This window comes from Eurosta solidaginis, chromosome 2, assembly GCF_040869045.1.
Source record: "Eurosta solidaginis isolate ZX-2024a chromosome 2, ASM4086904v1, whole genome shotgun sequence".
NCBI lineage: Eukaryota > Metazoa > Arthropoda > Insecta > Diptera > Tephritidae > Eurosta > Eurosta solidaginis.
Genome location: NC_090320.1, coordinates 144,138,996 through 144,165,058, shown reverse-complemented (window position 1 = coordinate 144,165,058; position 26,063 = coordinate 144,138,996). Strand labels below are relative to the sequence as shown.

At 36.6% G+C, this 26,063-nt stretch overlaps 1 protein-coding gene across 3 annotated transcripts in view; it reads right to left on the bottom strand.

Annotated features, from left to right (window-relative positions):
* The window catches only part of LOC137240268 (MPN domain-containing protein CG4751), an 834,976-nt gene that overhangs the window by 162,733 nt on the left and 646,180 nt on the right, over positions 1 to 26,063 (bottom strand). For all 3 annotated transcript variants that reach the window (XM_067766305.1, XM_067766307.1, XM_067766306.1), the window contains one exon: positions 7,195 to 7,364. In XM_067766305.1, the coding sequence (XP_067622406.1) occupies positions 7,195 to 7,364 (170 nt within the window). The remainder of the gene's footprint in view (positions 1 to 7,194; positions 7,365 to 26,063) is intronic.

Sequence of the window (26,063 nt, the reverse complement as noted above, 5' to 3'; positions counted from 1 at the left end):
TGATGTTGTTGCTAGTGTTGATGCTGGTTCCCAAATAAACGAAGTATTTTACCATTGCGAAATTATGGCTGCCAACAGTAGCGTGGTTGCCAAGGCGCATATGCGCTGACCATCAAACCCATCTTTATCGCTTCTTTTTGCGGTTTGGAGTAAGCAGAACTAACTGCGCGGGCGCTTAGGCCGATGATATCAATGTCATCAGCATACGCCAGTAATTGCACGTCTTTATAGAATATTATTCCAGAGCGTTAAGTTCAGTAGCTAGTATAATTTTCTCCAGCATCAAATTAAAGAAATCGCACGATAGCACAGTGTTTCGTGTAGAACAAGCTAGCTGGACAAAAACAAAGTTCTTATTCCAAGACAAGTGTAATGAGAAATGAAAGAAAACAAACAAAATAACGGGATTTTTGTTTTTTTACTTTGATATTTTTGCTCATATGTATTGAGTAATTGAAGTAAGAAGGCAGGAGTGGCCGTAAAATGCATTGATTAATTTGCAAAATTCTTGTTGAATATTAAGCTTCATATTTCTTTTATGTGTACACTTTTATATAATTTTTTTGATGGATTCTAAGCTCGAAGGTAAGTAAAATTTTTTAATAGTAAATTTTTCGCAATTAAAGTATTTTCAATATATTTAACAATCCGTTATTAAGAAGAAAAGGTATTTTTTCTCTATATTTTTAACTTTAGGGACAAAAAAGTTACATACATCCGCGGACATCCGGGCTAAATTTTACATATGTTATAGTCGCAGGTATTCTCTAATAGTCGAAAGAAAAAACCATTGCGAATTCTTTGCACATCTATTTTAATTTTTTTTTTTTTTTAGTGTTTTTAGTTTTCTCTACATATAAAATAGGATGTATGTGCGTACCAGCTCCGACGAGATATTTGAACCTTTAAAGCTGATCCAAAAACGGCGAAACCAATTCTCAGGTACAGGGAACAAACACGTAGCCATAAAACACACAAAAACAAACGCGCAAGGTCAACAAGAGCACATCAAAAGCAAAAAGGCGAAGATCACTGATTTCAACCTGCCACAACCTACCGCACCAGTCAACAAGGCATAAAAATAGGTACATACAAAGCAATCCTAATGCAGGTATAACCACACAGGAACGCTACACAAAACAACCCAATTTGGGCATCTACGCCAATACCTGAATGTAATATAAATACTGCACAACTGATAACAAATCAGAACGATCAACGACACTTAAGATGGCAGCACAGCAATCATCAACTATTCACCCTGTCGGAAAATCAACAACACAAAGCAGTTTAGTTATAACCGTACCAAGAACGGAGTTTTTTGAAATTTGGGTTCAACATTCGAAGGAAACCAGATATAAAGAATTTTTTAGTTTTGTTGTACTTATGTACGATTTAAGCGAAGCAGCCGAGTATTCGATAAAAAGTTTAAGCTTACAAATATCGGCACATTCGAAGCTGGATCAAAAGTGGAACACTTCTGGAAGACATACGGAGCGATTTTTGAATAAAAACTCGGAGTGGCTTCCGGGTCCAGACTTCACATTTACAATAACGGTGGATTCAAAGTTGCCATCATACCAACCAACCACTTCTTCAGGTAACCCCGGCCCCGGAAGACGAAAGAAGGACTTTGTTAGCTGCAGTGAAAAAACCAAACGGCGTCGAGTGGATGACCGCTTGCAATCTATAAGTCCTAGTGAGTTACTTTATGCGGCAGAACTATCAAAGCGTATGTCCGGCAACAGAAATGTTGCTATAAAAAATAAAAAAAAAATGAAATGTTGCTAACATTATAAAAAATGACAGGAAACCACTCAAATATCCGGCAAAAAGATGACATGTGAGCCAGATGCAAGATGCTTGAGCAATGTAGAAGCTTTAGCATACTACGTAGATAGCAAGTCGACGACTCATGGGTACAAAACGACTCGGAAGTGGAGCATCAAGGCAGGCCATAAGGTTTATCCATCATTTTATAGTCTAAGAAAAGCTAAGGCAGAATGCTATCCAAATGAAATTGGTGTGGGTGAAACACGTGCGGAAATTAAAGTCCAGTCCTTATTAGATAAAACTGTTGAGCGTTTAGTTTTAGCAAATCAAGAAGTCTTTGTGAGTTTATTACCTACAAACTTGACGTATACTTTAATCAGCAAGTGGGGTTACGATGGAAGCTCTGGTCATAGCACATATAAGCAAAAGTTTACATGCAGTTCTGACACTGATGAGTTTTTGTTTATATTTTCTTTCGTTCCTCTTCAATTACAGGATGAAAAAGGTAACATTGTTTGGCAGAATCCTAGACCTTCTTCTACCATGTATTCCCGTCCAATTAAATTTATTTTTTCTAAAGAAACTAAAGATTTTATTGTTTTTGAAACGAACAAAGTTTTAGAGGAAATAAATGCGTTGTTGCAAACAAAGAACATGCTCGAAGAATACGAAGTTTCCGTAAATCACAATATGCTTCTAACAATGATTGACGGAAAAGTTTGCAATGCTTTGACTGAAACTTCTTCCGCACAAAAGTGTTATATTTGTGGTGCTACTCCAAAAGATATGAATAATAAGTTACGGGACTTTACGCCTAACCGAGATAATCTTGGTTTTGGTTTGTCTACTCTCCATGCATGGATAGGATGTTTTGAATGCTTGCTTCACATAAGTTATCGCCTCGAAGTAAAAAAATGGCAGCTTAGGAATGCGGCAGATAAAGAGAGTGTAAAGCTACGTTCCAACGAAATCCAGAATAAATTTAAAAGTGTACTTGGATTGATAGTAGATAAACCAAAACCAGGTTTCGGCAATACCAATAACGACAACACTGCTCGTAGGTTTTTCGAAAATTCTGAGGCTAGTGCTGAGATAACGGGATTGGATGTAACGCTTATCAAAAAATTCGACACTCTCCTTCGCGCATTACCATCTGGGTACAATATAAATATCCAAAGATTTGAAAAATTTGCGGTCGAAATTAAAAAACATTACATAGATCTCTATCCATGATTTAATATGCCTGTTACAGTTCACAAAATCTTAGTGTATAGTACTGATATTACAAAATCAGCAATTTTACCTATTGGTCAACTTTCTGAGGAAGCACAGGAAGCCCGTAACAAAGATTTGAGACGATTCAGGGATGATAACACACAAAAGCAGTCACGTGAAGCCACGAATAGAGATCTTATGAATATGTTGCTTATAACATCGGATCCTTTAGTTAACAGTTTTAGGGAGATACCTAAGAAAAAAATTAAAAGTCTGACCTCAGAAGTCTTAAATTTACTTATCCCCCGATAATGTTGAGGAGTCAATGAATACCCCAGTTGTTTCAAGCTTTCACAGTAGTGTTGCTGATGCTCATGACTATTCCACAAGTGACTCATCGAATGAAAGTGATGATAGCGAATAATAACATAATTATAAAAGATAACCTACCCTATAACTTTTTGTTGGATCAGGTTTTATTTAATTTACATCTATTGTCTTTTCTACTTTGTATGATACTTTACTTTTAAGTTTTTGTAATAAGTAATTTTCACATAATTAATTTAATTATTTACATTGTTATTATTATTATTGTAATTTACTTTTATATTCCTGACTGGTAATATAGAATAATTTTGTAAAAATTGTAGTGCCAGGATAAATACTCAAATAAATACAAAATATGTATGTATATATGTACAGTCAATCACATAAATAAATAGACACCCCTTTTTGGACAATTCTTACAATTTCGCTTTCTCAAATTTATTTTAACTAATTTCCCATACCAAAATTTGTCACGATCTCTAACAAAAACTAAATTATATTCAAAAAATGTTTGAAAAATTCGACGAATTTTCATAAAAAATTTTTATTTTTTTCCGAATTTTTAGAATTTTTTAAAGTATTGAGATTTGTAGTCCATTCAATTTGAGTACAATAACGTAATATTCTTAAGTCCTTTAAATTTTTTTTGGATCTATGTCACTTATTCACATGAGTTACTGTATATGAAGTAAGCAAATGTATGCATATGAAGTAAAATTTTGGAAAAAAATAAAAAAAAGAACATATGGCTGGAATAAATGACTGCATATGAAACGGAAAATCTCATAAAATAATTTTGCCCAGCTAGCTTGTTCTACACGAAACACTGTGGATAGGGGGTCACGCTGTCTGAAACCTAGTTTAGTTTCGAACGGCTCGGAGAGGTCCTTCCCAATTCTGACTGAGCTGATGGTGTTGCTAAACGTCATTTTGCACAGCCGTATAAGTTTTCCGGGGAAACCACATTCAGACATAGCGGCATATAGGTAGCTCCTTTTCGTGCTGTCGAAGGTGACTTTAAAATCGACAAAGAGGTAATGTGTGTCGATTCCTTTTTCGCGGATTTTTCCCCAGATTTGGCGCATTGTGAAAATCTGGTCGATGGTAGATTTACCAGGTCTGAAGCCGCGCTGATAAGGTCCAATCAGTTGATTCACGGTGGGCTTCAATCTTTCGCACAATACACTTGACAGGACCTTATATGCGATATTAAGAAGGCTGATTCCGCGATAGTTGGTGCAGTTTGCAGTGTCCCCCTCTTGTGGACTGGACAAAGAACACTTAGAATCCAATCGTCGGGCATGCACTCGTCCACCCATATTTTGCGAAGAAGCTGATGCATGCGCCTTACCAACTCCTCGCCGCCGTAGGCAATCCATCAGCGCCCGCGTCCTTGTTGTTTTTCAATCTGGTTATTGCTATTCTGACTTCATCATAATCAGGTGGGGGACATTTATTCCATCATCACCGATTGCGGGATAGGGTTCGCCATCTCTATGTGGTAAATCGTTGTCTCCATTCAGGAGAGCAGAGAAGTGTTCCCTCCATAATCTAAGTACTCTCTGGACATCAGTTACAAGGTCGCCATTTTCGTTCTTACAGGAGTTTGTCCCGGTCTTAAAACCTTACGTCTGTCGCCGAATTTTTTGGTAAAATTTTCGGGCGTTATTCCTGGTGGCTAGCAGCTCAAGCTCCTCGCACTCACGCCTTTCTGTCTCTGCTTTTTTATTCCTGAAAAGGCGTCTCGCTTCCTTTTTAACTCGCGGTAGCGTTCACACTCTTTCTTGTTGCGCTCGCTTTTAACCTAACCCTGTAGGCAGCGTCTTTTCTTTCGGTTGCAACGCGGCATTCTTCATCATACCAGTTGTTTCTCCGTGGCCGCCGGTAACCAATTTTTTCATCGGCGGCAGTACGAAGTGCTTTGCAGATATGCTCCCACTGCTCCTGTATTCCTTCAGGCTGAGTTGTGCTCTCAGAGAGCAGATGTGAGAGTCGAGTTGCGAAATCATTGGCAGTCTGTTGCGATTGCAGCCTTTCGGTGTCTAGCTTTCCTTGTGTTTTTTGTTCCTTGGTTTTAGACGCGCAGAGGCGGGTGCGTATTTTGGCTGCGACGGGATAATGGTCCGAGTCGATGTTAGGTCCTCGGATCGTGCGTACATCTAAAATACTGGAGGCATGCCGTCCGTCTATCATAACGTGATCGATCTGATTGCGAGTATTTCGATCGGGGGTCAATCAGCCTCAGTCCATCAGGAAAAGTTTCATTGTGTAGGCTGAACTTTCCGACTGTAGGGCCACCTTGGCGTTAAAGTCGCCAAGCACGACTTTTCTATCATGGCGGGGGCATCGCTCGTACGTGCGTTCTAATTGTTCATAAAAAAGCGTCTTCCACCTCATCGTCTTTCTCCTCTGTCCCCGCATGGGCGCAGATGAATGATACATTACAAAATTTTGCTTTTATTAGGATAGCGGCGAGATACTCGTCCACAAACGTGAACGCCAATACTTGGCGACAAAGTCTCTCTCCCACCACGAGTCCGACGCCGAAACTGCGCTTATTTGTATGGCGGCTCCAATAGATGTCACAATTTTTAATCTTCTTTCTTCCTTGCTTCGTCCAGCACATTTCTTGGATGGCGGTGATGTCAGATTTTGCTTTGACGAGGATATAAACCAGCCGGACATCTGCACCAATCCATTCAGGAGCGGACGTTCCAGGTGCATCCCCTCAATTCATTGTCCTTCAAACGTTTGCCATGGTCGCCATCAATAGAGTGTTCTTTTTATCCGAGGCTTGTTGTGGCTTTTCATTGGAGTATGGTTTGGCGTGGGGGGCCCAAGCCAAGACAGACGCCCGCTTGCAGCCGCACCTAGTGGTGAACAGACGCTGCCGATGGGAGATCCCCCGGCTAGCCCTTAAACCGATTATGTCAGAGTGACCTAGCCAGGTTGTCACGGATGTGTAGTGGCTACCCAGGGGATACATGGCCGCAAGCGACCGGCAAAAGAATCGCTTTGGCTATTCCCAGGTGAATGGCGGTCAGAAGCTTTCCCCACTTTCGTGGACTTCTACACACGGCTCTACCCTCCACGCTCAATACTAGACTTTCCGATAAAAAAAGATAATACTAGCGAAAAGCTAGCAAATCACTCCATGAATAAATTTTTATGGAATACTTGGGTCCCTGGTTGACTTTCGGAAAAACAGTTTTTTTAAATTAACTTAGTATGTACCAAAATTCAAGCAAATCGCTCAATAAATAAATTTGTTTTGAAATAGGTCGGTCCCAGGTCCACTTACCGGAAAAACAAGTTCCCTAAGTATTGACCTAACCAAAATACTACCTAAGTATGTACTAAATGCAAACCAAATCGCTTAACAAATAAACCTTTGCCATCTAAACTAAAATTCTCGCTCTGACTGACGGGTAGTGCAACACAAAACTCCTTCGTAGTGTGCGCGACTTGTGCGTGCATTCTTCCATGCATACTAAGTTGTCTGTTTTATGTATTTCCATGCGCACTAATAATTTCGTGTAGTATTGTGCAGGTATTTTATTATTTTGTTTTGGGTATTGTGCATCGCAAAGTCGAATGCTACACAAATTAATTGTGCAGTTTTGTATGAATGCACACTCAGGTCCCTAGAGAAACCCTGTTAAGAAAAATGTCCTTATTTCTATATACGGAAAAGAAATTTTAGGTTTTATTTAAGATACTCCACCTGAACAATAACATACCTCTTATTTAAGATATCTGTTATATTTGCGTGCCCGTTATCTAAAAAATATAACCTTAAAATGTGCGTAAATGTTTAGAGTGAATATGCTTTATTTACGATATCGAAACGATATGGTTAAGGAGTTCACTCGAACTTACTGTGCGAATTTGTATCCCAGTGTCCTCCAAAATAGCCGCAAACCTCTTTCGTGGTTAAGTGACAGTGAAAATCCGCTAGGAAGAGAGTCGATGAATTAAATTCAACTTGAAAAGGTTGCACCTTTCCCATTGATGTAAAGGGTACTGCTTTTATAAGGGTGTTTCCATCACTGAAATAAATTAAATATAATATGTTTCTTTTGAGTGAACTGCGAAGCACTTGATTGAAGTTTTATTTTAGGGAGGACATGCCGAAAAATAGCAATTCCTACCAGCGTTGCCGTTTTGATGCAACTGTATATTTTTGATACACATTTTTTAAATTGGTGTTTTGATGCTTTGTTACTTTTTACTGCATACTAAAAAGTGAAGAAATGAATTTTTTTGACACCTGCCATAGCTGCGCAGCTTACTGAAGAAAAAGGCTTAGCCACCTTCGAAATTGATCTATCTACGCATCAAGGGTAGATGTCTAAAAAAATTGTATCTTCCATGCCAAAATTTAAAAAATAATTTTTCAATTATAGAACAATTAAAAAAAAAATTATAATTATCATTAAGATTATTGTCATAGGCCTTGAGATAGAGCCGAACCTGGAATCCTTTATCAATAGGCCGATAAAACAAAAACAATTGTTAGAAAGAAGTCTGAACGTGTACATATGTGAAAGTAATCAGAGTTGTTTTTTTTTTTCAAGTTGATTGTTTTTCAAAATGATTACCGATATTTAGACGGTTAGCTTCGTATTCGGAATTTTTACAATGTCGAACATTCAATATTGGTAATTTTTAAAGATACAATTAGTTAATTAATTTGCATATTTTTTGCTTGGAAGTTGATAATTTTTTTGTAAGCTAGCGGCAATACGATTTCGACTTGTGTTTGACGATAAATAGCAATTTAACTTTGTAGCTGACGAAAAGTAGTAATTTCGTTTTGTGACTGGCGATGGCTTACACCTTTGTATTGGGGATAAAGAGAACTAGTACTTTGTTGTTGTTCTTGTTGCTGTAGCAGTGATCCTCCCCTTCAGATAGGTGAATTACAGTATCCATATATGAGTTGTGTCACGCGTCTCCCTGAGAATACAGCTTTCCCCAACTTAGAGTTTCGGATATTTGACCTTATGTATGGGCTTTTTTTCATAGGATTAAGCCTACTCTTTGTGGACAACCCTGTATACCTTTTTATGCTCTTTGCGTTTAAACGACTAATTTTTTTGCGCAGGGTTTCTTCGTTTAGTCTGTTTAGTATTTTGTTTCTCTTCTTTGTGGGTCAGTGAACTTCAGGTAGAATCGCGGCTATATGTTCGCAGAAACAATGATCGAACGTCACACCAAGTCAGACGCGTAATGCCATCGCCGTAGATGTCCAACATAGCTGGCATTCGCCACGTTCCCTATAAATCGGTGTGAACCTCTTATTTGCCAGAAGACGTTTACCATCCTTCTCTTGATATAACTTACGAAATCATAAGCAACGAACTCGGCTGCACTAATAAAACATGTGTATCTACCAGTTGCTTTCATTTTTCCAAAACTAACTTTGACAAATTCAATAAAGAGATTTCTGAGATAACGTGGTCACGATGTAAAGAGGATGTAGAGCGAAACATTTTACATTTTAAAAATACCATTTATACGTTACATGCTCGTACAATGGACTTTTACTAAAGAGCTAAAAGCTTTAAAAAATAAAAAATCATATTTATTCAAATCATATAAGAAAACTGGTTTACATTCTGATTATGCACAGTACGCTATTTTCCGTCATAATTATTTTGAGCTTAATAAAAAGTGTTACAAAGTTTGCATATGTAAAATCAAAAGAAACATTATATGCAACCCGAAGTCTTTTTATGATTTCGTAAATTCTTAACGCAGAATTAACGGGTTTCCTTCTGACATGATAGTATTTCTAGCGAAAATCAAGATATTGCAAACTTCTTCCCTCAATTCTTTAACTCTAATTACTCTGTTGTGGTTGATTCATCACCTACAAATAATCAATATGAACTGAATTTGGCAAATTGATCACGATTGTCATATTCTTCTTTTGCATTCAATAAATTGATTCGAAAGAACGAATATATTAGGGTGTACATTTCTTTTCTGAAATTCGTTCGTTCGAAGCAATTTTACATGTTTATAGGTAAATAAACATTCTTTTATACTTTTAAAGTCGTTAACATTACACTTGTGTTTATGTTTGTTTTTTTGGGTTTAAGTTTTTTTATATGTTGTTGTTGTTGTAGCGATAAGGACACTCCCCGAAGCCCTTGGGGGGTGTTATCGATGTTAATGGTCCTCTGCCGAATGCAGATCCGGTACCAAGTTTAGGTACCAAGCAGCATAAAGATACTAGCCCGACCATCTCGGGAACGATTTGGTATGACCACATAAAACCTTCTAGGCCTTACCGCCGTCCCACACCCTAGACCTATCAGCGGGTATATTTTAAGCCCCCTTTTTTTTGTTTTTATATAATACAGTTTAATTTAGAATTTTGATTTATATTTGAAAAATATATATATATATATATATATATATAAGTACATATTAGAAAATAGTTTTTCATATAGAATTTTTGCTCTGCCTTATTGGGTGTTTGTATGTTTTTTTTGTTTCTTTTTTTGTACATAATGAATTTAATATTATATTAATTTTCTTTATTTATTCTATTTTTGTGTACATATTTTACTTCCTTTATATAAGGTCGGTTGAATGTTTGTCCGCTTTTCAGACAAATCTTGCAATCGATTTTTAAGTAACTTCTCATTGAGCTACAAACGTGAAACTTTACACATAGGTTAGAACACCGTGACAATGCAACAAAAGGAAAAAAACCCGTTATTATTTCTGACTTTCTTTATATTAGGTCGGTTGAATGTTTGTCCGCTTTTCATACAAATCTTGCAATCGATTTTTAAGTAACTTCTCATTGAGCTAAATATTGTGAAACTTTACACATAGGTTAGAACACCGTGACAATGCAACAAAAGGAAAAAAATCCTTTAAACCTGCTTTTAAGTAACTTCTCGATGAGCTAGAGACCTAAATTTCAAACCTAATTCAGAGGTCGAGGACAGCCGATGACACGACTCAAAAGGATTCGCTAGGGGGCGCACGGGATGAGATATTTAGAAAAATCGTACGAAACGGAGGGAATTTTGGGACTGATTTTTATGTAAGTTCTCATTGAGCCACAACTGTTAAACTTCACAGATAGAATAAGACGCCGAGAAAATTTAAGAATAGGAGAAAAATATTCCGTTAGGAGGCGCACGGATCGAAATATTTAGATAAGAATTTGGTGTTTTGAGATCGATTTTAAAGTAACTTCTCATTGAGCTACTATAGCAGTGTATGCTGTATAGCAGTGCCCACTGTACGGCAAGGTCTTCCTTTACTGTCGTGCACTGTATTCGTAACGCGCAGCACTCTTTATACATATATATATGGTAGCATCATAAATATATGCAACAGCCAATTTGGCTCGTTCCATGTTTGTTCGCGCATATTCATAATCGTTTTAGTATGTACTTGTAAGTACTGTATTCGGTATACATATATATATGTAGGCGTCTCAGATTGTTGCATCAGTCAAGTTGGTTCATGTTATCTCTATTGGCGTACATTCTTATTCCCGTTAGTATATAGTGTCATATACTGCATTCGTAATTCACAATGTTCGTTATATATGTAAGTTGGCGTCAGATTTTTGTATCGTCCAATTCGGCTCGCGTCTAGCAGACATAGTACAGGTCTACAAGTAGGATATGTAGCAGCACGCACATACACAGCCACGCTCACCTGATAAAATGATTGTTCTTGTTCGTTTTTTTGTGGATGCTATTTGGCACTGTTGTACTTCTTAGGTCCAAGAAAAGTGTAGTTGCTGGTAACGAAAACCGCGTAAAATTTTTATCGTAAAATTACAAAGAAATATCCTTATTTACTTTCAAACGAGCACTTAATTACATCTCTCTTTAAAATCCATATGTTTTGGACAATTTTAATTAACAAATTGTGATACTTTATTACCGGGGACGACTGCTAAAACACGACCAAACCCGTCAGGGGAGGTATTAATAGACGCGTTTTTGCCTCGATTCCAATAATTCGAATACTTTTTCGCCTTTGGACTATTGATAACAGGACAAAATGCGTCTTTTCATTTCTCTTTTCACATTTTTTGACGGGTTAGTGCAGTCGACCTCGGTTTCAAACTGTTTTTTCGCATCAGTGTGTGTAAAAATTGAGTGACAACTCCCCACAGTGTGCTAAAAGAAAATGTGGACTATGAAGTTCGAAATTAAAAAGGACTCTGGTTATTTGATTTCAAGCTAATCCTAACAATATTTACTTATATTCATATAACTAAGAACGCAGAGGTCGAGCTAGCCAGATAAAACTTTTTTATAAAAGAAGGTATGGTGTTTCTTCAATGCAAAATTTGCTTAAAAAATCACTTTTTTATTAAGAAAGAACTATAAAACAAAGTAAATGTAAAGATAGAAATATATATTTTCAAAACATAAAGTTATTCAATAAAAAAAATGTATACAAATTAATAAAACTAAGTAGAACGTATAAAAAGTTCCTTATATTAAATTGTCAATATTTATTAAAAATTAATTAATTATTAATATTTAAATTGTCATTATTAATATTTATGTTCAAAGGAACTTAATAATACTAACTAAAACGTATTAAGTCACTTTAACCTTGCAGCATATTGTTTTTATTATGTGCCCAAAAAGTAGCATGGACTTTTCCTTTTGCATTCACTGTTGATTTTAGTGAGTGCCAAGCGAAAGCAAACGATCGTGATCGCACATCGTTAGTGTCTGTGTGAAAGTACGAACTCAAATTGCACGATGTGCAACTTTTGGCCGGCTCTGTTTTAAACAACCCTTATTTATGTATTTGCACATATGCATCTCGGTCCCACGTACATATTCTTATATAAATCGCAGTACGCTTTGTCAATTTCTATGCGACGACGCTAATGCCGCGCCACAATATACAACACACATACATACAAATAATCTCATATCGCTTAGCTTATAAGCTGACTAGCAACCGTTTGTAAAAACATGCATGAATGTTCTATTTTTCTCTACTGCGTAAAATATAGATCACACATGTACATATATATATCTATAGGTACTAATAAACAAGAATGTAAACAAGTGTTCGTATTTCCAAACTTGAGTTCGTTATAAATATGTAAATCGTGAGTTGTCATACACATATAAGCATTTATACATATAAAAACATAAACACACCATAAAATTTAAAAGATAAGGCAAAATATGTATCACCGCTTCAGCGGAACAAGAAAACTTTTGAAAAAGACAAAATAAATGTAACCGTTGAGCACACAACAACGTTTTAGTTTTATTCGGCATTCGATACTATAATCCTCAGAAGTGGGATCGCGCTTCGCTGTTCTAAAAAGTTTAATATAAGAAAACTTCGAGTTTTTTTAAACGCAACAGAAACGGGAAAATAAAATATATTTTTTGAAAAATAAAAGTAAGAACAAAGTGTGCGAAAAAATAGAAAAGTGTGAAAGCTGAAAAATAAAAGGAAAAACAAACTGTGTACGAAAAAAACAGAAAAGTGCGACAACCAGTGAAAAAGTAAGAAACACTGAAACTGCAAGCATTTAAAAGCAAACAATTTTTGTTTATTAAAATAAATATGCAGTGTGAAAGTGTGTCGGTAGAAGAGTACACAATTGTACAACTGCGTGAGTGGTTAAGGCAACTTGGCCTGTCCACAAGTGGAACAAAGGCAGCTTTGATCTGTCGGCTGAACGCCATACCATCAAATGAACGTGGCGAATGTCCAGGATTAATGCAGGAGAACGATAAAACGGATGTATACAAGGAAGAAGAACCAGAACAAGCAGATGAAATCAGTTTGCTGCCACGCGAAGTAGCATTGCTCCAACGGGAAAGGGACGTAGCACAAAGAGAAAATGAACTCTTAAAGAAGATGGCGGAGCTGGAGCTTAACGGCAGTGACACACAAATTACGACACACAGTTCCGGTGCGTCTCGTTCAATACAAGGTCCAGTTGAAATGACTATGATGGAATGTCCAACTGCAAGTTGAGGGTAAGTCAATTTAAAGCTATAACTGAAACTTATAATATCGAGAAGAAATAAAAGACAGAGCAGCTGCAAGGCTGCATTCCAATGCTAATTTTGCTGAAATAGGCATAAACAGCCTAATTGAAGAGTTTGTAGCCACATTTAAAACAAGCGAAAATAAGTTGGTTTTACGCAAAAAGTTTGAAAACCGAAAGTGGGCCGTAGGCGCAAGCTTTGGGAATTATTTAAACGACAAAAAAAAATACTTTCCATGAAATTACAACTTGATGAATCTGAACTGGTAGAATATGTTATTGATGGGATACCGGATGAGCAGTTAAAAATACAGGCAAATCTTCAATGTTTCAACAAAACAGCAGAGATGCTGAAGGCGTTCAACAAAATACAACTCAAATCATCGACAACCATAAAAACGCAGAATAAGTGCTATAACTGCAACTCTAAAGGGCACTACGCAAACCAATGCATGAAACCCAAACGCGAGCTAGGCGCATGTTACGCTTGTGGGAGCACGTCACATCGGGTGTTGCAATGTCCAGAACGGAAAGTGGAGCCGAAAAATGATTATGTAAGGCATTTTGAATTTAATTTCAACACAAGTAGTGACAGGGTATCTCTCTTTTTAGAATGCATTATAGACACGGGAAATCCCGTCAACTTGATTCGGAGGTCATGTCTACCTCAACACATAACATTTGAACGTTTGAATGAAAATATCTTTTATTTTGGTGTGAATAACTCACCAATTACAACTTTTGGTAAAATTTTATGTAGTATTAAAATGAATAATAAAATTTTTGAGTGTTACTTTATTGTCGTTGACAACAAAACCATGTCGTATAATGTAATTCTTGGAAGAAACTTTTTAGAAGTATGTAAGTATAAACTAATAATAGAGAACATAGATAAATCCAATACTGTTTGCAACCATAATGAAAGCAAAAAGGAAAATCAAATTAAGTGTGAGAAGTTTTATAAAATTTAAGATAAAAAATATGAAAATTTTAGAGATACGTCCAAACTTGAAAAACAAAGTAAGATTAGGGAAATAAATGATTGTGATAATGCGCACACAGACGAAGGCGACAGAATTGATAGTTTCTTGTGTGAACAAAATGACAAAGGAAAATTCGCTTTTGATTTACTTTTCTGTACAAATGAAAACAATGATAGTTTTGATTTAAAAATTGGAGATAATGTTAGGCAGTCAGACAAACAATATCTTACTGAGTTTGTAACGCCAGCTTTTTACCTCACGGGCATAAGCGAGAGGCAACATGTGTCCATGGTAAACGCAGTAGGATTGATGCAGGTGGCAGAAACAAAAGGCGCTAGCAGCACGACGTTTGCAGCAGCCACAATGTTGCAGAAGGCTTAGCAACATTACGGAAAATACACGTATGATTTACATCTAAAAGCTAGTTAGTGCGAGTGTGTGGGTGTATGATTGTGTACGTGTGAATTCGGGAAATCCGATAGGTATTTTGTATATGTACTTGTTAAAATTTTCCGTTTTTTTACTTAACGTTCCATGCCCCAGCAGTAGGTATAAAAGGGAGTGAGACAAGGCAACGGGCCAAAGTTTCAATAAATCTGTGCAAGTGCGAAGTGTAGTGATACCAAAACACAGTAGTACAAAAAAAAAATTTAAAAAAATTTCAAAGTGAAAGTTAAGTGCGCGTATAAATTCACGTTAAAAGTGCGGGCGCAAAATAAGTAAACGCGAAGCGCTAAAATAACCCAGGCAGCCCCAGGAGCGTGAGGGGAATCCTCCCCAGGTATTGTCACGGCTATAGGCCCGATATAAAGGTAAGTGATATCCGTGCTCTTTGTTGCTAGGTGTTTCCCTTGGCTTACGAACAGGGGCATGGACTGTCCAGTCCCTAACGTTAAAGCAAGGCAAATGAAACCCGCAACTGCTTTAACCCTTGCTGCTAGACACGCTTATGTCGATGCAAGCAACGGAAATCCAAGCAGACAAAGAAAAAAATAATTTTTTTGTGTGTGCCCGCGTATAGTAGAGGCGGATATACATTTATATAAACCTAATTAGGACCTTTTCTTTGTATTTTTTTGTTTTAGTTCACATCCCATCCATGAGGAAGGAAGGGCCATCAGCTCGCTCAACACCAAACAACAACAACTGAACGACGCACTGGTATGTACCGCACACGCCCACTGTCACCTCGCACAACACACAGAAACAACACCAGGTAATACGATACAGCCGTAGAGCAAATACCTCATAGGAAGCACAACTTTTTAAAGTCGGTGACGGCAACAACAACAACAACACCAGGTAATACGATACAGCCGTAGAGCAAATACCTAATAGGAAGCACAACCTTTTTTAAATCGGTGACGGCAACAACAACAACACTCATTTCGCCAGACACGCATCAGGAAGCGGACATTTTTTTACTAGCGGCATCAACCCCGGGAGACGGTCCAGTCCAAAAATCACCGAAGGAAGTGGTTTAGTTTATAAGTTTTTTTATTTTATATTTGTATGTAATACTTTAAAGCTGCAAAGAAGTTTGATTTTATACGTATGAAGAGAGAGGTTTTGGAAAGGCGTAGGTAGCTGAGGTAGAAGGGGTGAAGAAAGGCACCTAGGCTTTTAATTAGTTTCCCTTTAATTAAATTTTTTGTTTTTTTTTTAAATATTGGAAATTTTCTTTCGACTTCGTTTTTCGATTTTTGTTGCGGACACATAGGTAAAAGGTGCGAAGTAAATCCTTTTGAAGTGATCTTCACTTTGATTTTTGCATTTTTTTGCACTCGCTGGAGTTAATTACTTCATCTCACCAGCGATTTCGTAAGAATTTTTTTCACGTCTTCCTTTTTTTTCATTTTTCGCTATTTTTGGTATTTGCCCCTATTTTTGTTTTGGGTTTTCTTTGCCTTTGCTACTAGCCCATATACACATTATTTTTTTTTTTGCCTTTTTCTTGTGCCTTTTTTTTGCCAAAGCACATGTCTTAGGTTAAACTATTTTTCGACCCGTTTTTAGGGATCTTAGCCTTTATGATTGCTAGGGCATAATTCAACCCCAAAACCAGAAACACCACAAAAGAAAAAAAAAGAAGAAAAAAAAAAAAACACACCAGAAACACATATTTGCTTACCAAACAAGAAATACCTTTGGTAAGGACCTTCCGATTTCGCGGCTCCAAGACGCACCTTAGCTACACACACCGCCCGTGTTTGGCCGCCTCCACCTTTTTTTATTCTTGGCAGTTTTTTTGATATTAAAATTTTGTTATTCCGATTTTTGTTAATAAGACGACACGTTACTGCTAGCGCATACAATTGCGACCACATGGTGTCAAGTCTCACAAACTAATGTCCCAAAGTTAATGATAGGTGATAGAGCGGAGTGACCACGCTCCCTTTATGTATGTATGTATGTATGTATATTAGCATATGTGTTTCGAGTTACTTTTTTCAGCAACAGGTGCTCAAGAGCGACGGTACCAGAGCGACGGAGTGACCAGGTGAGTGCAAATACAAAACATAAAAACATATATGCGCTTATGTATGCACATAGATTAAGCTAGGCGCTCCTAATTCTATGAATTTTGAATGATTAGCAGCGAGAGCAAGAAAATAGATGTATGTGCATGCATTGTAGCTGAGAAAAAAAAAATATTATACAAACATACATAAACAAAGGCTCACCAGAAAAGCGATCTCGTTGAGCGTATTTCCTTTTCTTCTTATACATTTTAGTTTTTTCTCAAAACAAGTTTTTTATTATTATTTCCGCAATTTCATATGCATTTTGTGGCAGGTCAGTAATCCTTCACATATAAAAAAATTTGCAATTTCGCATTAGCGTTAGGCTAAGAGCAATTGTATCTTTTAGATTCGTTAGGGGTGCTTGTGCAAACGAAAACCATCAAGATGGGGCGATATTTATAGGATAGTAAGAATGAAAGTTAAATTTTTTTGGGTCAGTTAGGTTATAATTAAACTATACAAAGGCTGTGTGAAAGAAGCCATAGTTTAAGACATATCTTAGCGGTAGCAGTTTTTTTGTTTTAAAACACTTTGTAAACTGGATTTGCCTTCAAGACTTATAATTAAGTAGACTAAAAGAAACACAATTAGATCGGATTATTATAGTTTATTCTTTTGCTGAGTCCGAGTTGTATGGGATTTTTTTTATGAAATAGCTATTTGTGAATATCTATTCTGGAGTTTTTAATCGTAGAGATAGGATTACTTATACTAGAATATACCTAGGTTTAAGAGAATCGTTTGTAAATAAACACCTGAAGAATGTATCCTATAACTACGTGATCTTCATTGAAATGCAGGGCTGAGGTAAGAATAATTTTTGGTGTGTGGTTTGCCTTTGGGCGCGCTACGGTGGGTGAAGGATAACGGAGGAGAAATGGCTGAGTGACATATGAATACCTATACGGACGTCAGGTTTGGGGGCGCTGTAAGGAAAGAGGAGTCAGCACAGCGCCCATGGTTCAGCGCAAGCTGCGCTGAAGAGGGTGGGAAGACTCCACCTGACAGGACAGGCCTTTAACCTTTTCTTCTCCTCCTACTTTCCTTAGAATTCTCCTATTTATTTCTTTTCAGCTAGGCATGAACCACTCTTATTTTTGTAAAGGTAACTGCAGGTAAGGAGGGTGTGCAAAACCCACCCCATTCGGCGAGCTAGCAGGGGCTTGCAACCATGCCGCATGCCACCTCCGGCTTACCACCAAAAGCCAGTTACGTTACAAGTTATTTAAAAAGTTCTATTTGGCTCCTGACCGCACACCTAAACCAAAAATACAATACGAGATGAAGTTGGTGTTAGAAAATGTTAAGCCATTTAACAGTGCACCCAGGCGTCTGTCGTACCCTAAAAAAAATAGTTTGCAGGTGCTATTAGATGAATTTTTAAAGAAAAATTATATTAGGCCTAGTAATTCCGAATTTGCTTCACCGATCGTGCTGGTAAAGAAAAAAAACAGGTGATTTAAGAATGTGTGTTGACTATCGCACACTTAATAAATACACGGCAAAAGATAGCTATCCAATCCCTTTAATAGATGATTTACTCGATAGATTAGCAAACAAGAACATTTTCACAAAAATCGACCTTAAAAACGGATTTTTCCACGTCTTTATGCATCCAGAATCAATAAAATACACATCGTTCGCACCGTCTGCATTCCAAAGATTTGTTAATCAAATATTTTCAGATATGGTTAGGGAACAAAAAGTCATAATATATCTCGATGATATTATGATTGCTACAAAGAGTTTAAACGAACATTTCGACATTTTGCAAGAAGTTTTTAAGAAGCTAGCAGAAAACAAACTAGAATTAAGAATAGATAAGTGTGAATTTTTACGGTCAACGGTTAAATATTTAGGCTACACTGTAACAAAAGAAGGAATTTCTGCAGATGAAAAAGGCCTTATGGCAATAAAAAACTTTCCTGCACCTACAAAGATTCATTCAGTTCAAAGTTTTATTGGACTATGTTCATATTTTCGACGTTTTATTAAAAATTTTTCGATTATAGCTAAACCACTTTATGACCTAACTAAGAAAGATGTAAAATTTAAATTGGGTTCTGATGAATTGAAATGTTTTGAAAATCATTCAAGGTTCGAATCGAGCTCAAGGCCAGAACAATAATTTTTTTCTAATGATAATTATTGTTATTTTTTAATTTTTCTAAATTTGAAAAATTGTATTTTGTTTTTGGAATAGTAAGTAGGAAATTTTCCTGACAGCCTACCATAGTTGCGCAGTTATGGCAGGCTGTCTGAAAAATTTTCTACTTACTATTCCAAAAACAAAATACAATTTTTCAAATTTAGAAAAATTAAAAAATAACAATAATTATCATTAGAAAAAAATTATTTTTCTGGCCTTGAGCTCGATTCGAACCTTGAATGATTTATCAATAGGCCGATAAAAACAAAAACAAATGTTTTGAAAATTTAAAAGAAAAATTGGTGGAAGCACGCATTTTAGCTATTTACGATTTCAGTGATGAAACGGAGCTGCATTGCGATGCGAGCATTTTAGGTTTCAGGGCAATATTAATGCAGAAAAAGGCAGACAGAAAATGGCATCCAATTTTTTATTTCTCACAAAGACCAACTGAAGCCGAAGCAAAATATCATAGTTTTGAACTAGAGACACTAGCTATTATTTATGCGCTTAAAAGATTTAGGATTTATTTACAAGGTATACAATTTAAAATAGTAACAGATTGTAATTCCCTTAACTTAACTTTAAATAAAAACAAGTAAGGAAGGCTACGTTCGGGTGTAACCGAACATTACATACTCAGTTGAGAGCTATGGAGACAAAATAAGGGAAAATCACCATGTAGGAAAATGAACATAGGGAAACCCTGGAATGTGTTTGTATGGCATGTGTATCAAATGAAAGGTGTTAATGAGTATTTTAAAAGGGTGTGGGCCTTAGTTCTATGGGTGGCCGACTTTTCGAGATATCGCATAAAGGTGGACCAGGGGTGGCTCTAGAATGCGTTTGTACAATATGGGTATCAAACAAAAGGTGTTAATGAGTATTTTAAAAGGGAGTGGGCCTTAGTTCTATGGGTGGACGCCTTTCCGAGATATCGCCATAAAGGTGGACCAGGGGTGACTCTAGAATTTGTTTGTACGATATGGGTATCAAATGAAAGATGTTAATGAGTATTTTAAAAGGGAGTGGGCCTTAGTTCTATAGGTGGACGCCTTTTCGGGATATCTTTATAAAGGTGGAACAGGGTTGACTCTAGAATGCGTTTGTACAATATGGGTATCAAACGAAAGGTGTTAATGAGCATTTTAAAAGGGGTGGGCCTTAGTTTTATTTGTGGACGCCTTTTCGGGATATCGCCATAAACATTGACCAGGGGTGACTCTAGAATGCGTTTGTACAATATGGGTATCAAATGAAAGGTGCTAATGAGTGTTTTAAAAGGACGTGGGACTTAGTTCTATAGGTGGACGCCTTTTCGAGATATAGCCATAAAGGTGGACCAGGGATGACTCTAGACTTTGTTTGTACGATATGGGTATCAAGTGAAAGGTTTTAATGAGTATTTTAAAAGGGAGTGGGCCTTAGTTCTATAGATGGACGCCTTTTCGAGATATCGTTATAAAGGTGGATCAGGGTTGACTCTATAATGCGTTTGTACGATATGGGTATCAAATAAAGGTATTAATGAGGGTTTTAAAGGGGAGTGGTGGTAGTTTTCGAAGGTGAAGGTGTTTTCGAGATATCGACCAAAATGTTGTCCAGGGTGACCCCGAACATCATCTGCCGGGTACCGCTAATTTATTTATATATGTAATACCACGAACAGTATTCCTGCCCAGATACCAAGGGCTTTTGATTTCGCCCTGCAGAACTTTTTCATTTTCTTCTACTTAATATGGTAGGGGTCACACACATTTTACAAAGTTTTTTCTAAAGTTATATTTTGCGTCAGCATACCAATCCAATTAACATGCTTCATCCCTTTTTTCGTATTTGGAATAGAATTATGGCATTTTTTTCATATTTCGTCATTTTCGATATCGAAAAAGTGGGCGTGGTCATAGTCGGATTTCGGCCATTTTTTATACCAATACAAAGTGAGTTCAGATAAGTAGGTGAACTAAGTTTAGTAAAATATGTCGATTTTTGCTCAAGTTATCGTGTTAAGGGCCGAGCTGAAGGACAGACGGTCGACTGTGTATAAAAACTGGGCGTGGCTTCAACCGATTTCGCCCTTTTTCACAGAAAACAGTTATCGTCCTAGAATCTAACCTCCTACAAAATTTCACAAGGATTGGTAAATTTTTGTTCGACTTATGGCATTAAAAGTATCTTAGACAAATTAAATGAAAAAGGGCGGAGCCACGCCCATTTTAAAATTTTCTTTTATTTTTGCATTTTGTTGCACCATATCATTACCGAAGTTGAATGTTGAGATAATTTACTTATATACTGTAAAGATATTAAATTTTTTGTTAAAATTTGACTTAAAAAATTTTTTTTTTAAAAGTGGCCGTGGTCGTTCTCCGATTCTGCTAATTTTTATTAGGCATACATATAGTAATAGGAGTAATGTTTCTGCCAAATTTTATCATGATATCTTCAACGACTGCCAAATTACAGCTTGCAAAACTTTTAAATTACCTTCTTTTAAAAGTGGGCGGTGCCACGCCCATTGTCCAAAATTTTACTAATTTTCTATTCTGCGTCATCAGTTCAACTCACCTACCAAGTTTCATCGCTTTATCCGTCTTTGGTAATGAATTATCGCACATTTTCGGTTCTTCGAAATATTTCGATATCGAAAAAGTGGGCGTGGTTATAGTCCGATATTGTTCATTTTAAATAGTGATCTGAGATGAGTGCTCAGGAACCTACATATCAAATTTCATCAAGATACCTCAAAATTTACTCAAGTTATCGTGTTAACGGACAGACGGACGGACGGACGTGGCTCAATCAAATTTTTTTTCAATCCTGATGATTTTGATATATGTAAGTCTATATCTATCTCGATTCCTTTATACCTATACAACCAACCGTTATCCAATCAAAGTTAATATACTCTGTGAGCTCTGCTCAACTGAGTATAAAGATATAAACCCTAGGATAGCTCGGTGGGTTTTAGAGCTACAAAATTATGATTATACTTTAGAACATAGGTCAGGCACGCGGATGCAGCATGTGGATGCTTTAAGCAGAAATAACGTAATGATAATTGCATCTAATACGTTCGAAGAAAATCTCGTGATATTTCAAGGTAAAGATGAACAAATAATTAAATTAAGAGAAATGTTACAAGACAGCGAGCATACTTTTTATGAAATGCGTAACGGTATAATTTACAGAAAAGGTAAAACCGATAATATTTTATTTTATGTGCCCAAGGCTATGGAGAGACATGTGATGTATAAATATCACGACGAAATGGGTCATGTAGGAACTGATAAAACAATGGACCTAATATCAAAAAATTATTTGTTTTTAAAAATGAAGGAAAAAATTACAGATCATATAAAAAATTGCTTGAAATGTATAGTTTATTCTGCGAAACATGGTAAGGAAGAGGGGTTTTTACACAACATTCCTAAAGATGTCAGTCCATTCCACACAATACACATAGATCACTTTAGACCAGTGAGTAGTTCAGGATTGAAAAAACACATTTTTGTTATTGTATATGCATGTACAAAATTCGATATCGCGTAAAGGTGGACCAGGGGTGACTCTAGAATGCGTTTGTACAATATGGGTATCAAACGAAAGGTGTTAATGAGTATTTTAAAAGGGAGTGGGCCTTAGTTCTATGGGTGGACGCCTTTCCGAGATATCGCCATAAAGGTGGACCAGGGGTGACTCTAGAATTTGTTTGTACGATATGAGTATCAAATGAAAGATGTTAATGAGTATTTTAAAAGGGAGTGGGCCTTAGTTCTATAGGTGGACGCCTTTTCGGGATATCTTTATAAAGGTGGAACAGGGTTGACTCTAGAATGCGTTTGTACAATATGGGTATCAAACGAAAGGTGTTAATGAGCATTTTAAAAGGGGTGGGCCTTAGTTTTATTTGTGGACGCCTTTTCGGGATATCGCCATAAACATTGACCAGGGGTGACTCTAGAATGCGTTTGTACAATATGGGTATCAAATGAAAGGTGTTAATGAGTGTTTTAAAAGGACGTGGGACTTAGTTCTATAGGTGGACGCCTTTTCGAGATATAGCCATAAAGGTGGACCAGGGATGACTCTAGACTTTGTTTGTACGATATGGGTATCAAATGAAAGGTTTTAATGAGTATTTTAAAAGGGAGTGGGCCTTATTTCTATAGGTGGACGCCTTTTCGAGATATCGTTATAAAGGTGGACCAGGGTTGACTCTATAATGCGTTTGTACGATATGGGTATCAAATAAAGGTATTAATGAGGGTTTTAAAGGGGAGTGGTGGTAGTTGTATATGTGAAGGTGTTTTCGAGATATCGACCAAAATGTTGTCCAGGGTGACCCCGAACATCATCTGCCGGGTACCGCTAATTTATTTATATATGTAATACCACGAACAGTATTCCTGCCCAGATTCCAAGGGCTTTTGATATCGCCCTGCAGAACTTTTTCATTTTCTTCTTCTTAATATGGTAGGGGTCACACACATTTTACAAAGTTTTTTCTAAAGTTATATTTTGCGTCAGCAAACCAATCCAATTAACATGTTTCATCCCTTTTTTCGTATTTGGAATAGAATTATGGCATTTTTTTCATATTGCGTAATTTTCGATATCGAAAAAGTGGGCGTGGTCATAGTCGGATTTCGGCCATTTTTTATACCAATACAAAGTGAGTTCAGATAAATAGGTGAACTAAGTTTAGTAAAATATATCGATTTTTGCTCAAGTTATCGTGTTAAGGGCCGAGCTGAAGGACAGACGGTCGACTGTGTATAAAAACTGGGCGTGGCTTCAACCGATTTCGCCTTTTTTCACAGAAAACAGTTATCGTCCTAGAATCTAACCACCTACAAAATTTCACAAGGATTGGTAAATTTTTGTTCGACTTATGGCATTGAAAGTATCCTAGACAAATTAATGAAAAAGGGCGGAGCCACGCCCATTTTAAAATTTTCTTTTATTTTTGCATTTTGTTGCACCATATCATTACTGAACTTGAATGTTGACATAATTTACTTATATACTGTAAAGATATTAAATTTTTTGTTAAAATTTGACTTAAAAATTTTTTTTTTTAAAAGTGGGCGTGGTCGTTCTCCGATTTTGCTAATTTTTATTAAGCATACATATAGTAATAGGAGTAATGTTCCTGCCAAATTTTATCATGATATCTTCAACGACTGCCAAATTACAGCTTGCAAAACTTTTAATTACCTTCTTTTAAAAGTGGGCGGTGCCACGCCCATTGTCCAAAATTTTACTAATTTTCTATTCTGCGTCATCAGTTCAACTCACCTAACAAGTTTCATCGCTTTATCCGTCTTTGGTAATGAATTATCGCACATTTTCGGTTTTTCGAAATATTTCGATATCGAAAAAGTGGGAGTGGTTATAGTCCGATATTGTTCATTTTAAATAGTGATCTGAGATGAGTGCTCAGGAACCTACATACCAAATTTCATCAAGATACCTCAAAATTTACTCAAGTTATCGTGTTAACGGACAGACGGACGGACGGACGTGGCTCAATCAAATTTTTTTCGATCCTGATGATTTTGATATATGTAAGTCTATATCTATCTCGATTCCTTTATACCTGTACAACCAACCGTTATCCAATCAAAGTTAATATACTCTGTGAGCTCTGCTCAACTGAGTATAAAGATATAAACCCTAGGATAGCTCGGTGGCTTTTAGAGCTTCAATATTATGATTATACTTTAGAACATAGGTCAGGCACGCGGATGCAGCATGTGGATGCTTTAAGCAGAAATAACGTAATGATAATTGCATCTAATACGTTCGAAGAAAATCTCGTGATATTTCAAGGTAAAGATGAACAAATAATTAAATTAAGAGAAATGTTACAAGACAGCGAGCATACTTTTTATGAAATGCGTAATGGTATAATTTACAGAAAAAGTAAAACCGATAATATTTTATTTTACGTGCCCAAGGCTATGGAGAGACATGTGATGTATAAATATCACGACGAAATGCGTCATGTAGGAACTGATAAAACAATGGACCTAATATCAAAAAATTATTGGTTTTTAAAAATGAAAGAAAAAAATACAGATCATATAAAAAATTTCTTGAAATGTATAGTTTATTCTGCGAAACATGGTAAGGAAGAGGGGTTTTTACACAACATTCCTAAAGAGGTCAGTCCATTCCACACAATACACATAGATCACTTTGGACCAGTGAGTAGTTCAGGATTGAAAAAACACATTTTTGTTATTGTAGATGCATGTACAAAATTCGTCAGGTTATATGCGACAAAAACTACAAGCACAAAAGAAGTAATAATTTGGCTAATGTGCTAGGAAAAGTAGAATAGGTAATAAATAACACAATCCACAGAACCATAAAACAATATCCAAGTGTGATGCTTTTTGGTGTTAAACAGAATGGAGAAGAAAATATAGTTAAGGACCTACTAGTAAGCGATGTACAGCATTCACCCCAACATACACATGAAGAAATACGGGCACAAGCATCCGAAAAAGAAAAAGCAACTACAAGCTTACAATGAAAAATATGTCAATAATAGAAGATGTAAGCCTACCGAATATGAAATTGATGACTATGTTATGGTAAAAAATTTCGATTCCACTGCGGGTGTTTATAAAAAACTCATTCCTAAATTCAAAGGACCATATAGAATTGCTAAACGTTTACGCAACGACCGGTAGGTGCTAGTTGATGTTGAAGGCTTTAAACAAACTCGCATACCTTACAAAGGTGTTTGGGCTGTGGGTAATTTGAAACCATTGTTTGATGGTCGTCGAGAGTCAAATAGAACTCAAAATGTAGCATGTGATCAGGTGATCACATTTGTCAGGATGGCCGAATTATAGCAGTGTATGCTATATAGCAGTGCCCACTGTACGGCAAGGTCTTCCTTTACTGTCGTGCACTGTATTCGTAACGCGCAGCACTCTTTATATATATATGGTAGCATCATAAATATATGCAACAGCCAATTTGGCTGGTGCCATGTTTGTTCGCGCATATTCATAATCTTTTTAGTATGTACTTGTAAGTACTGTATTCGGTATACA